The following is a 13,664-nucleotide window of genomic DNA, read 5'->3' on the forward strand; positions in this document are numbered from 1 at the left end:
ATCTCTTTTGATATTCTGTATATGCCTGCACTATTATTCATTCGATTAATTTAAAAAAATGAATTCATTAAAAATAAATTTGACCTGGGTACAATTTTGCACAAATATATTCCCAGCTACTTGTGAGGCTGAGACAGGCTTACTTGAGACCAGGAGTTTGAGACCAACCTGGGCAACATGCCAAAACTCCATCTCAAAAGTAAGTAAGTAAGCCAGGCATGGTGGCACATGCCTATAATCCCAGCACTCTGGGAAGCTGAGACAGGAGGATCACAAGTTCGAGTCTAGCCTGCAAGATACTGTCTCTAAATAAATAAATAAGGGAAAAAATAAATAAATAAATAAGGATAGGGGTGTAGCTTGGTATGAAGGCCCTGGGTTCAATTCCCAGTACTGCAAAAAAAGAAAAAAATATAACAACAAAAAGGGTAAGCAAACACATTTAGCTTTAACTTGTGCAGTAACGTGCATGAAATAACAAGTAGCCCAATGTGCTGGTTATAATTTTTCTATTATGAATAAAAATAAATATAAAACAATTAAAGTTTTTAAAAAATGCTTTCCATACCACTTAAAAACAATCTCTTGAGGGGCCGGGGATTTAGCTCAGTGGTTCCGGCGCCTGCCTCACAAGCCCAAGGTCCCGAGCTCGATCCCCGGTACCAAAAAAAAAAAACCAAAAAAAAAAACAATCTCTTGGATCTTCCACCACATTTTGGAAACTGTTCTGGCAGGTAACAAACTTTGCACTGCTTCACATTCCGCATTTTTCTTTCAGTCACCCCAAACCATGTATGACCAATTCTGCTCCTTCAGCCCCGTCTTTCGGCTTCATGTTACAGCTGTCCTTTGCCCTCCAGCCTTTCAAAAGCCCTCCCTGTCCTCTCTGGGAGTGGACAGCCACCCAGCAGGCTTCCCCTGGACTCCTCTCTGAGGACCAGCATCGCACTTTGAGGCCGATCTTTCCGAACGAGCTTCGTTTCAGCTGGGCTCCTTGCTGCCCACCTCTTAGACACACTTCTGGGCCATCCTGCCCATCGCCTACTGTTCCATCAGCAATGGTGCTCTGACCTTGGGACTTTTCCTCCCCGCTTCTGCACTGACTCTTGTGTTTTCCTTTTCACTGGAATCAAAACCTCCTGGGTGCTAGGAACGCTCTACCACTGAGCTATATCCTCAGGCCTCTTACCTGTCCTTTTAGGCTCATTTCCCAGGAAGCCTTCTTGGATGCCTGCAGCCCTCTTTCTCTCTTACTCCTACAGCACTGTCCACTGTTCAGGTCACGGGGGTTTCCTTTCCCCATGCTTACTACAAGGTCCTGAGGATGAAGTTCACATCTAAACATTCTTTCTGCATCAGTGCATGGCTAAGGACACATGAGATGCTCAATAAACAGTGACCCACTGCATGGTGGCATTCCCAAAGACTTACCTCAGACCCCGCCTCTCCCTGTGACTGGCCACATGTGCACAGCCCTCCCTGCTCCATCTTCAACCCCCACCCCACAGAGGCAAGATGGAAAAAGAAGCAAAAGGGGGTGGGCAGGGGGAGAACACACTGGGAAATATAAGCAGCCGGCTGTAGGATCATTAGTCTTTTAATATATTATTCTGAAAAGAAAGGAATTAAAAAAAAGTTTCTGACAGCTCTTCTGTTTTGTTTTTTAAATTTAAATAAATACCCTGCCCACCCACCCCCACCCACTAAACTTTCCCTCCATCCCCACACCCCACCCATCCCTGGCGCTAGCCCCTTACCCTAGAACTAAAGAAGATGCCTGTTTCAGAGCAGGCCTTGCTCACTACCAAATTCGGGCAAAACTGTAAATACTGTAAGTGGTCGGCGGCCCTCAGCTGGCCTGAGCCCCTCCCTCAGCTCCCTCTACTCTGGGGGGGGGGGGCGCCTCCTTCACTGTGGGGTGGGCATGGACGGCTGGGCCTTTAGGCATTGGCCATGGGGAGAGGGCAGGCTTGACCTTGTTCTCCACTCCTGGCTCAGGAATGGGTCAGAAGGGCCAGGAACTGCCCTCCAGACAAAAATAAATAACAAAATAAAGACCCCTCCCCAAATCCCGGCTCTGTGACAGAGAGGCTCTCCCACTGGCTCTAGTCCCTCTTCCATTTGACCCACCCATTGGACCCTTCCCTCCTTCCCCTTGCCCACCGCCACCTCTGCCCTGCCCTCTGCCCTCTCAGGAGGAGGGTTCTACCACCATCGGACCCCCACAAGCAAACCCCTCCTTCCCCAATGTCTTGGGGTGCTGTGGGCACCCCACGCCCCATGGGCCTGGCAGGCTCCCCGTCCCGGGGGCTACAAGTGTGGAAGGCCGGGTCTCCCTGGCGCTCTCACCTGGTTCTTCAGTCTGTCCAGCCGGGCCTGCCCTGCTCCCCACCCCACCCCAGTCCAGGTGCCTGGGCCGCCCACCCCCCTCAGATGGCCGTGTCCCAGAGGACCGTGTGCTGCCGGCGACAAGGCGGGGTGCCGGACTTCCGGGGCTCGGGCCCCCGCCGCCAGCTAGGGAGGATGGGCATGCTCTCCTGCTTGCAGAGACCGCGGTCCGGGCGGTGGCGCGCCTTGATCTCCTTGCACACGCAGCGCTTGCGCTCGATCACCTCCAGCAGCTTCCCGTCGCGCTCGCGGGCTGGCGGGGGTGGCAAGGGCAGCGGCAGCGGCAGCGCGGGGTGGGTCTGGAGACAGGGAAAGATGAGGGGTCAAAGACCTCAGGCCGAGCCTAGCATCTTCCCTCAGAAACAAGACCTTTCAGCATCTTGGCAGAAGCCCAGGCCCTTGCATCCCTTGCCATCTGAGCGCGCTCCTACCTGGGCCTGTCTTGCCTGAAGAAGGGCAAGGTGATTAAAAATCACGCTCCCGGCATGCATTTTTCTAAGTGATCCAAAGGTGCACTGTTGGCTAGCAGTGGCCTTGACTTGTGTCCAAGCCGGGCCTCCCACCCTCCCTCCTCCCACTTGTTTCTTACTGAGCCAGGGCTTTGGCACTGAGCTGTATCCCCAACCACCTCTTTAAAAAGAAAAACTTTTAGGGCTGGGGATTCAGCTCAGTGGTTCTGGAGCCTGTCTTGCAAGCACAAGGTCCTGAGTTCGATCCCCGGTACAAAAAAAACGCCCCAAAAAACAACTTTTTTTTTTTTTTTTTTTGGAGAGAGAAGTTCTCACCCTGTAGTTCAGACTGTCCTTGAACTCACTACCTAGCCTAGGCTGGCCTCGAATTTGCAGTGATCCTCCTGCCTCAGCCTCCTGAGTGCTGGGATTACAGGCACCGCCTAGCCAGTCTCTTCCTTTTTTAAAAAATTGGGTCTCAGTTGCCCAGGTTGGCTCTAATTTGTGATCCTCCTGCCTCAGCCACCCAGAGTGCTGGGATTACAGGCCTGTTTACCCATGCCTGGCTTCCTCTGCCCATCTTCAACAGCCCCATCCTGGAAGGCTTTCTCAGACCCCTCACCCTGAGTTTCCCTCAGTCATCAGGCTGTGCTAACCAGACTGGGTCAAGCTCCAGCCTCCCTGGGGCCTTTCCTGCCTTTCCACACCCAAGCCTTACCTGCTCCTTCACAGATAAGAGAAAACCCACACTTCACCTGGCTCAGGGCATCCCTAGGCTGGCTGCAGGGCCGGGGGGTGTGCAGCGCGGCTTGGCGGACTCCGGAGGTAGAGGCAGAGCGCCCCAGGCGGTAGCCTCCTGTGAAGTCTGCAGCAGAAGAACCAGGGATGATCAGAGTCCCTGGAATTCCCAGTTCCCTGAGAAGCGCAAGGGCCACCTGCCCCATTCCCCATCAGAGGACAGGAGATGGAGGCATGGTATGATTTAGGGCCCTTGACATGGATACTGATGGCCGTCAGAATAGGCCAGGCTGGACCCTGGGAGATGCCCCCAGCCCACCCCATCCATAGGGTGCACATGGGCAGGGTGTCACCTCCATTTCGGTGGCAAGCAGGGAAGGTCTGGCAGGGTATAGGCAGCGCTGTGCGGCTCCCTCCTCGATCGTGGTGGATCCTGGCCAGCAGGCCCTCTGCCCCCTGGCTCCTCACTGGGATCGCTGATGCCACAGGGCCCCTGTCCTCACGCTCCATCTTGCCTGGACCCTCAGAACTGCCATTCCAAGCCCGGGCACCATCCTCGACCTCTGCTGAGATGACAAGGAGAGCTCAGTGCTTGCATGGGGAAAGGGACTTTCAGTTCCTCCAGTGACACACAACTCAGTATGGACGACCCTCTTGCCAATCACAGCCATTTCTCCTCGTGCAATACAGGAGGGACACGGTGTGGCAGGCCACCTTCCTTCCACCCATTGCTACCATCTCCTGGGGCTGAGAGTCATATACATTTGTTGCTTCCAAACCCCTTTTCCCTGGTCAGTGGCTGCCTCTACCCTGGCTTTAGCTTCTGAGCCCCTCCAGCTCCAGACAGAATGACCGCCTGGAGATCAGGAGTACTGTTCCCAGTAGGGAGAGCATCCCAAATCCTGAGCCCAGAAAGGGGGGCCTGCAGGGGGAAGGGCTGCCTGTGAACTAAGCTCATCTCTGAGAGTAGGCCTGGCAGAGCATTGCGTTGCCAAGCAACGGTAGGGGCCTCCCTCTCCTCTCCCTCCAGTCTGGATGGGTTGCCATGGTAATAGCTGGGAGGCAGCTGTGTTTAGCTCCTAGTGTGCGCACACTCATAAACACACACCCCTGCAGCCCAGGGAAGGGAGGGGCAGGGAGTGGAGCAGGACAGGCCTGATTCAGAGTCCCTATCCCAGATCTTCCTAGCCCTTCAATATACACACCAGGACCCCATCCCTTCACTCTGCTGCCCTCCTCCACCCTTCTGGTCTCCCAGAAAACTTCTCAGTGTAGGACAATGGGCTGTGGCTTCTAATCGCTCCCTCCACCATCTCCCCCAAACCATCCCCAGCATCCTCCATGTCCCCAGTCCCACCCCTCACTCACTGTCCAGCTCCTTTGCCTTCCTCCCTCCATATAGGACCTTCCTCTGCAGAGCCCAGCCTGCCCCAAATGTCGTGGCGCCCATCTCCTCTTCTTCCTCTTCTGGTGTCCCTGCACTGGCGATAACGTGGGCACAGGAGATGCTAGCAAAAGCACCCCCATCGGTCCCTTGTTCCTGCAGCTGGATCTTGACCATGGGGGATGGGGCCCCTACTCCACAGCCTTTATTCAACACCCCCCCGGCCTTGAGGCTCTCATAGGCAGGGGGTCTCTTGAGCCCAGCTGCTGTGGCTGGGTAGGTCCAGAGGGGAGCCAGGGGGCCGGCAGTTGGGTCCGGGAGGCTGTGGGGGGAGGCCAGGCAGCCGCGGTGGTGGAGGACCCCAGCTGCTGTGCCCATGGCCCCGCTATGGGGGCTGGCCTTCCCTGGCACAGGGGGCCTTGAGCTGGCGCATAGCATGCCATGGAGAACTGAGATCTCCTTCTCTGTCTTTGGCTCCCCAATACCTAGGGGTGGGCCAGCTGGAAGGACGGAGTGCGTGGTCACCTTGACTGCCGAGTACACCATGGTGTAAGACACGGCCTTGTCCTTGGGGGGCCCAGGGAGCAAGGCAGCTGGGGCAGAGGGGGCTGCCAGCGCCCCCACCACCTTGGGGCAGATCATGCTGTGGGAGTTGGGGAGCTCCCGCTCCCCCCGGGGCTGGCCAGAGCCCTGGGGAGGCAGCGGCGTTGAGTGGCTCCGGGCTCGGCCCGATGGTCCCAGCAGCAGCAGGTTGGCAGCAGGAGGCGGAGGTGGCAGGGGTGGCGTCTCCCGCTCTCTTGCAGGCACTTGGGGAGCTGGGGTGGAACCTGTGGGCTCCTTGGAGTGGCAGAGGACCGGTAGCCTCGAGACCCCGTCGCCAGGGGTTCGGGAAGCAGACTTGGCCTGGGGGAAAGCCAGGAGTGGAGGACGGTGCTGGAGGAGGTTAGGGAAGGGTGGGGGGATTTCACAAGGGGTAGTCTTGGTGGGCGTCCCATCCCTCCGGCTCGGGAGGGCTGAAGCTGGGCGTCGTTGGGCATAGGGCAGAAGGGCGTGAAGCTGGTGTGGAGGAGAGGTTGCTGTCAATGGGGTGGCCCCGTTGCCCCGGGCTTCTCCTGCCTCTTCGGGCAGTGGGTACTTCATCTCTTCATAGATGGCCTCACTCTCTTCGGAGTCTGAGTCTGCACCAGCTGGGGGGGTTGGGCCTCCACCACCAAGAGGGGCTCCTGTCAGTCCCCCTCCACTTCGTCCTCCTCCCCTGAAGACGTCCCCCACCATCTCAATGTACACGGGCTCTTCTTCCTGGGCACCCATATCAGGGTCCCCAGCTATTCTGGAAGCCCTACTCAGGCGCTGCAGAGGTGGGTTCCCCCCTCGAGGAGAGGGTGCTGGGAGGCAGGACTCTTCAAAGGAGACAGACAGCTGGGTGTTGGGGCTTCTCCGGGGCTTCTGCGGAGGGACCTTCCGGCTGGATTCTCGGCCCTCTGGGGTGGGTTTCTGTGAGCCTGGGTGGGATGCAGAGAAGAACAATACATTGGGCTTTTAATAGGGGAAATAGAGGCAATCTTTCTCACTTCCTGACCCCTACAAGGACATAGCTGCTTCTTCATTTTCCCCACAGCCCTAAACTGCAGCCCTGGGAGGTTCTTTTTTCTACCAGACAAGTCTTTCTGATACACTCTCTAGAAACTGCAGCTCCTACCCTCCATTCTTTCCCACCCTTGGGTCCCTTCAAGGCTGTGACCCCTTTTTCAAGATGGACTTTCAGGGAGAGTTCCCTGCCTTTGCATGGTTCATCTCAGGTCCATCCAAAAGGACCCTCCATTCCTTTTGGGAATGGAACCTTCCACTTCCTTGGCTCTTCCCTGAATGAACCCTCCCAGAGGCCTCCCCTGGTCTGAAATGGATCCTCCCAGCTCCCCATCCGGAGGGATGATGGGTGTCTCACCTGCTTTCTTGCTGGGGGGTGTCTCTGCCCCTGATCCTGCCATGCTGAGCTTGGTGCTGGGATGTCTCCGAGGCTTGGCTGGGGGTCTTCGGGCGCTGCTGTCCTCTGTGAGACCCCCACCGCTACCCCCAGGCCCACCCCCCACACTGTCCATGCTGCCCACTGAGTGGCAGGAGAGGGAGCGTGGGGCCATGGCGCTGCGGCAGGGGTGAGGGGTGTGCTCCTGGGAGGCGGGCATCGTCATGAAGCCCATCCTGAGGGAACGGCGCAGTGAGGTGATGTCCCGCACACGGACCCCAGGCCCCGGGCCAGCCCCGGGCCCCGCAGGGCCTGCAGGGGCCACCTCTTTACTGGAGCTGGAGAAAGAAGACCCAGATAGAACAGAGGTCAGGTCTCAGGCCCGGGGCCTCCCCACCTCCACCCCAAGAGGTACTGGGAACCCCCTGCCTCCTAGGAAGGAGGGAAGAAGCCTGGAGTGGGGACGAGGACACTCAAGGATCTAAGGCAGGGCTTGAGGCAGAATCCCCTGGCTTAGAAAAGGTCACGGGTGAGTAGCAGACATGAGAAGAGGGGTGTGTGTGTACCAGGGAGTGTCTCTGGGGCTGGCAGTTCCCAGCCTGGGCATATCCAGCACTGGGGCAGGGAACAGCCTGCCTGACAGACAGATACACCGACTACCATGGCTCCTGGCTCTTCTTACTCACTCTGACCCATGCCTGGCCTCGGGCCTCCCCTCATGTAGGGCTACTGCGGCCTCCGCCCCCACACAGATCCTCTCCCAGATGTGGCGTGTGCCGCCTGCATCACCACACCAGCTCCCCACCATCCTTTTTCCTCCCTTCCTCCCTCTGCCTCTGCTGTCCTCCTCAGCTCACCCCACTCCTTTTCACTGTCCCTGGGCTCCTGGGTGATTGGAGGGGGGCAGCTGGTGGGGAATCGGGGAGAGCTGCTGTGGGGTGGGCGCTCATTAAGGCCCTGTCTACTAACCCTTCATTAGGGAGAGATCGCTGTAGAGATAGCTCTGATTAATCTAATTAACAACAAGAATTAAACTCCACAGTTGAGGGGAGGGAGAAGGGAGCAGGGGGTGGTTCTGACTGAGGCTCTAGGAAGCTGTGCAGTCAATGGGAAGTAAAGAGAGGAAGGACTCGGGATGGGAGAGGCCTGGCCCGTGTCCCCCTGAGGGGAAGGAGAGAGGGCTAGCAAGGGTGCTGGTCTGGGGCCAATGGGGTCCCCTGGCCCTGGGTCTTCTGCAAATCCCCCTCCTCAACACACAGCTGTGTCATGTGGTCACTCACCTCCCCAACAGAGGAGGCTGGGAGGGGACCACGTGGATGTTCTCTGAGGCCTCTGAAATGACCCTGTCCCTGGACCCTGTGAGGGCAGGTGGAGCCTGTCCCTTCCAAGGTCAGGTGACAAGGAGCCAGTTGCCTGCCCCACAATGACAAGAAGAAGAAGGCCACAGGCTGGAGGTGAGTCAGGAAGGTGTGACTCGGGCCCTGGGGATAGGGAAGAGCCAACCTGGTGCTCCAGAGCTGGGAGCCCCCCAGGGTGCCGGGACAGGGGTAAACCGGGTGTCACAACCCCAGGCATTCTGCCCTGAGCACAAACTGAGATCAGAGGCCCCACTAATGCTAAGGAAGGGCTGTGATCCAGCAAGGGGCCCCCACAAAGGGGAGACAGATGCGGGGTGAGTCTGGGGCCCCAGCCTTACCTCCTCTTGGTCTCCTCTTCCTTGTGCTGTCTCCACTCCAGCTTGGTTTTTCGGTAGAGGAGGTTCATGTCGTGGGGCAGGAAGTGGGGGCTGGGGGGCCCTGCTCAGTGCCACCAGGCCCGGGGGGCGGCCCTCCCTGGGTCCCGGATCCACTTGATAGGGGTCAAGCGAGGAGAAAAAGGAAGAGGTGGGGTGGGTGGGGGCCAGGAACGAATGAAAGAGAGAAAAAGGAGCAGAGACATGACTTGGGTCCTCAGAGAGGAAAACAGAGAGGTACAGAAAACCCAGCAGCTTCTAGGACCCCCAGACAGACAGACACAGACTCCTGTACACAGAGCCACACACCCTGACAAAGGTGTTCCGAGCCACACGTACACGCTGGAGAGATCAGATTGACACAGATTCTCATGCTGCGTAAATACAGCCTGATCTCCCATCCAGACGAGCCCCACAAACACACATTCAGCCCGGATCTACAAACAAGAGGACCAGACACACAGGTGGACAGAGGTGAACGCACACCTAGGAGCAGCAGACACAAACAGACGTAAACACCCACTGACACACCCACAGGCTCACACGGACCTCCAGACACACACAGATCGGCTGCGGAACCGGACACACCTACAGACAAGGAGTTATGCCTAGGGCCTACTTGCATACATTGCACCCCAGTGGGGAATGGGGAGCCTCAGCCTTGTCACCCCTTCTCGGGCACTGAGGCTTGGTGGGGGGGGGTCACAAGGGCAGAGTGGGGGTGCTGAAGGGAAGGTGGGGCCACTGAACCAGGCACCTAAAATTCCACCCATCCATCTATCACCACTCCCTGGCGTCCCCCCCTCTGGTCCTGGCTTGGGCCTCCGTCCACCCCTACGGACGGAGCTTCCCGGCCCCTCAGCAATGATGCTCCCTCCTTCCTTCGCTGATGGTCCCATCATCTTCTTTCCCCAGGATGTGAGAGAACCCCGGCTTCCCCCTCCCAGTCCTGCCCCTCCAGCCCACCCGGGGTCTCCAGTCTGGCCCCACAGATACCTCCTGAGCTGCGGCCTCCATACCTGCTCTGCCTTCCCTTCCCCCAAACACACTCTCCTTTTGCGCCTCAGCTCACTTCTCCCCGGCGCCCCTCCTCATTGCCCGCCTCCCCTGCCCCTGTTTGTTCCAAACCTGGCCTGCTTCATCCCCCTCTCCATCCAAGGGACCAGGTTCCCAGGGACCCCTCGGCTCCCCTTGTCCTGCTGCCCTGGGCTTCTCCGCTTCTCGCCCCGCCGATCCCCCCTGCCCCTTGTGCCCCCACCAGCGCCTCCCCGCACCAAGCCTCCCCAATTTCTACATCACCGTACCTGGCCTGCCGGGCGCCGGCCCCCCCATGCCGGGCTCCGCCCGGAGCAGGAGGAGGGAGGAGGAGAGACAGAGACACGGGGGGGGGGGGGGGGGGAGCCGAGCAGGGCCCTGCCGCAGAGACAGCCCCGCCTCCGGGTCCGCCCCCAGGCCCGCCCCCGGCCCAAACCCACCCTTCCACACCCTCCAAGGACGGAGCGCTAGCGGCCGGGCAGCGCTGCGCCGCTGGTCTGGGTGGGGGGCGGCGGCCTGGAGCCTACGGCGGGAGCCTGCGGCGGAGAGGCAGAGCAAGGTCGCGGGGCGCCGGAAGTCCGGCGCCCGCCTGCCCCGGCCGAGGGGCTCTACTGCACGCTCCCTGCCTGGCCGAGCCGTGCTGGGCTGGGTCTCTTGGGCCCTGGCCGAGCGGCGCCCCCCAGCGGCAGCCGGGGGCCCGCACCCTCCGCTAGTCCCACGGGCCTCGTGCTCCCGGCTGCGCACCCAGAGTCGGGCCGGGGCCGAGGCTGCAGCGGCGGGTCCCGGGGTGCAGTGAGGCGGCGAGGCCGGCAGGGGGGGCCGACTTCCGGGCCGAGGGGCTCCGAAAGTCGGGAGCGGGCCGCAGCGGCTCTGCCCAGCAGGAGGCGTGCTTCGTGGCCGCGCCCCCTTCCTCGCCGCCCCCCAGGTGCGGGGAGGGACGGAGTTGGCTGGCTCGGTGGCGGCCTCCTCCCCCTGCAGCCTCCCAGGCGCCCGGACCTTGTTCCACCGTCTGGGCTCAAAGTCTTCCGCCCGTCCGCCCCCGCAGCGCAAGTCAGCCTCCCCTTAACCTTTGACTCCGCGGGCGTTGCCCGCCGGGATGTGAGTGGCCCCGAGTTGGTCTCTGCCTGGGACCCCCGCCGGGGTGCGGTCGGTAGCAGGGCCGCTGAGGGACGCTACCACTCCCCCCTCGCTTGACCTTTTACACCAGCTCGCTGAGAAATTCCTCACTTCGAAATCCCTCTGGCGCTCAAGCTCCGTCATGGGATGTTAGCTTCAAGGAGGCGTCGGTTTTACCCTTAAGTGACTGAAAAGGAGTCCCCCCAAATATTCACGTCCCAACCCCTTGAACCTGTGAATACCACTCTACGTAGCAAGTAGCAAAGTCTTCGCAGGTGTGCTGTGTGGCCTTAGGCAAATTGCACAACCTCTCTGAGAGATGCTTCATTCCTGGAAAGGAAGGAGCTGTAAGTGCTTTGTAAGTCCATGCGTGGGCCCACATATTAAAGGTTGTTATAAATCCTCCCAGGAGTGATAATATACTGAAACAGAAAAGTTTTTTCATTTCACACACCTTAGCGTGAAGTTATTTATTTATTTATTTTAATTTGTTTTTTGGTGCCAGGGGTCGAACTCGGGTCCTTGCGCTTGCGAGGCAAGGGAAAGAACCACTGAGCTAAATCCCTAGCCCTGCGTGAAATAATTTATATGTATTCATTTAACAAACATTTTTATGGAGACAGATCATGTCCGAGGGACTCTAGACATGGAAAAGTCCACCATGATGCCAAGTCTCTAGGGCAGAGAAAGGGAGGGTCCGAAGACTCATTTGGAAGAGTTTGTAGGAGCCCGTACCAAGGAAGGAGGGCCTGCGGGGGTGGGGTGGAGCCGAGAGGGCTGTGCTCAGAACGTCCTCCCAGAGGAGAGGGCTCTGCAGGGGACACAAACGTGAGAAGCTGCTTCCTGGACCTCGAGGCTGAAGGGAGACAGCGGCGGGGGGGGGGGGCAGATGCATTGTAACAAAGAGTAAAGTCCAAATATATAAAGGGGCCAGAGGGTATATTGTTTTACTTTGGCCTACTCCTGGAGTGGAGCGGTTAGAAATTTCCAGGAGCTAAATCAGAAGGAGGGGTGTGAGGGAGAGCACTAGACTAGGAGTCCAGACTGCTCCATGACAGTCCACTGTGCCATCAAATATTAGCACTGAGGTCTTGGGCAAATAACAGTGCTTCTGGGCCTCAGCTTCTTCTGAGGGAGACTCGTGTCCATCTCGGTTTTTTTCCTATAAGATGATGTGAAGGACATTTTTATTCCCTAGTACTGGAGACTGAACCCTCAGCCTTTTGCACTGAGCTACATCCTTAGGCCTTTTACATTTTTTTTATTAAATTTTTTTAAACTTTGAGAGGGTCTCACTAAATTGCTAGTGTCCCCAGACTGGGCTTGAACTTGTGATCCTTCTGCCTCAGCCTCCTGGAGTGCTAGGATTACAGGTTTGCATCACCACAGCTGGCAGGTACTTTAAACATATAAGAATAATTTCACTTAGAGTTAATTAGAACCCATCGGTCTCCCTCTGAACCTCAGAGAGAAAGCAGATCCAGCTTTTCGATACTGCGTTGGGTGAAAGAATCTCCCTCAGAATTTTGGTTAGGGGCGCCAAAAAAGAAAAAAAACAGCAATTGGAGGTTTGTTCTTTCACACCGAGCTCAGAGTAAACCCTTCCTGGGTGTAAGTGGGTTCTTCCCACTCCCAAGGCATGGGATGGGAAGGATGGGGGAGGGGGCAGAGTCCGAGGCGGGGAGGGGCTGTGCTTGTAGCCCGGTCCTTGGTGAACCTGTGTGGGTGGCGGCGTGGACACATCGGTGTGTGCAGCTGTTGGGGAAAAGGTGCAGGTCACTACCTACTTCTGCAGGTTTTTGTCACCATGACTATGTGGACAAGGACGTATATGAGTGTATAGAATGCTCCTTCTCTATGACAGCCCCCCCCCCCCCAGTACTGGGGGTTGAACTCAGGGCCTTTGCACTGAGCTAGCTACCTCTCCAGTCCTCATTTATTTATTTTTGGGATACAGTCTAACTATCTCTAAGTTGCCTAGGCTGGGCTCAAACTTGCAATCCTCCTGCCTCAACGTTCTAGAGTGCTGGGATCACCCGCATGCAGAATCACGCCTAGCCCGCTGCTGGCCCTTTCAGGCTTCCTGGGTCTCAGTTTTTACAAATAATAAGGGAATAATATGATGTCTGGGATTTGATTTAAAATACTCCAGCAAAGTCTAAGAAAATATGTTGGAGGAGGGGGAGGGGTCGAATAAGATTGGCTATGAATAAGTGATAAATGTTGCAAGTTACATGATGGCTACCTAGGAGTTTGTTATAGTATTTTGTCTACTTTGCAAGTTTTCATAATCGTCTATTTGTTTGTTTATTTATTTATTTATTTATTTATTTGGCACTGGGGTTTGAACCTAGGGCCTTCTCACTGAGCTACAGCCCTAGACCCTAATTTTCTTTTCTTTTTTAAATTTTTAAATTTTATTTTTATTTATTTATTTTCCTAGACTCTAATTTTCAGACAGGGTCTGGCCAAGTTGCTAAGTTTCCCAAGTTGGGCTCAAACTTGGCAATCCTCCTGCCTCAGCCTCCCAGAGTGCTGGGCTTGCACGTATGCACCACCACATCTGGCTTCATTAAATTTTTTAAAGGTGTGTGTGTGTGTGTGTGTGTAATAACAGGAATTTCCCCCATACGTTTAGCATGCAGACCAGAGACGCTATGACAATGACAACCACCATGCCGCACTATAGCATTTACTTGGCACTTATGGGCAGCCAGTCACCCAGGACATGCCCGGTTTTTTCCTTGCAGGCCAATGGCAGCAAGTGCCTACAAGTAAGGGAATCCCTGGCCGCCCCGAAGACTCCACCCTCTCCTCGCCACCCTCCCCGGCCCCTCCCCTAAGGAAGAGCAGGGCTGG

The 13,664-nt window shown here is 56.9% G+C and overlaps 1 protein-coding gene across 4 annotated transcripts; it reads right to left on the reverse strand.

Moving 5' to 3' along the window:
• Positions 1-1,711: 1,711 nt before the first annotated feature.
• On the reverse strand, positions 1,712-10,048 carry Nyap1 (neuronal tyrosine phosphorylated phosphoinositide-3-kinase adaptor 1). 4 transcript variants are annotated; one of them, XM_004840205.3, is made up of 7 exons: positions 9,959-10,048; positions 8,619-8,770; positions 6,905-7,260; positions 4,944-6,461; positions 3,929-4,141; positions 3,593-3,702; positions 1,712-2,687 (listed from the first exon to the last, which is right to left on the reverse strand). In XM_004840205.3, the coding sequence occupies exons 2-7, from the start codon at positions 8,684-8,686 to the stop codon at positions 2,430-2,432; spliced, it is 2,523 nt and encodes an 840-aa protein (XP_004840262.1). In that variant the 5' UTR covers positions 8,687-8,770; positions 9,959-10,048; the 3' UTR covers positions 1,712-2,429. The 4 variants fall into 4 exon arrangements, with proteins under 4 accessions (XP_004840262.1, XP_004840261.1, XP_004840260.1 ...); XM_004840204.4 differs by lacking the exon at positions 9,959-10,048 and adding an exon at positions 9,783-9,881; XM_004840203.4 differs by lacking the exon at positions 9,959-10,048 and having other exon boundaries at positions 8,619-9,570.
• Between the last annotated feature and the right edge of the window lie 3,616 nt (positions 10,049-13,664).

Source organism: Heterocephalus glaber, unplaced genomic scaffold, assembly GCF_053883595.1.
Source record: "Heterocephalus glaber isolate CG9 unplaced genomic scaffold, H.glaber_assembly_v1.0 deba00001610, whole genome shotgun sequence".
In the NCBI taxonomy this organism is placed as follows: domain Eukaryota; kingdom Metazoa; phylum Chordata; class Mammalia; order Rodentia; family Bathyergidae; genus Heterocephalus; species Heterocephalus glaber.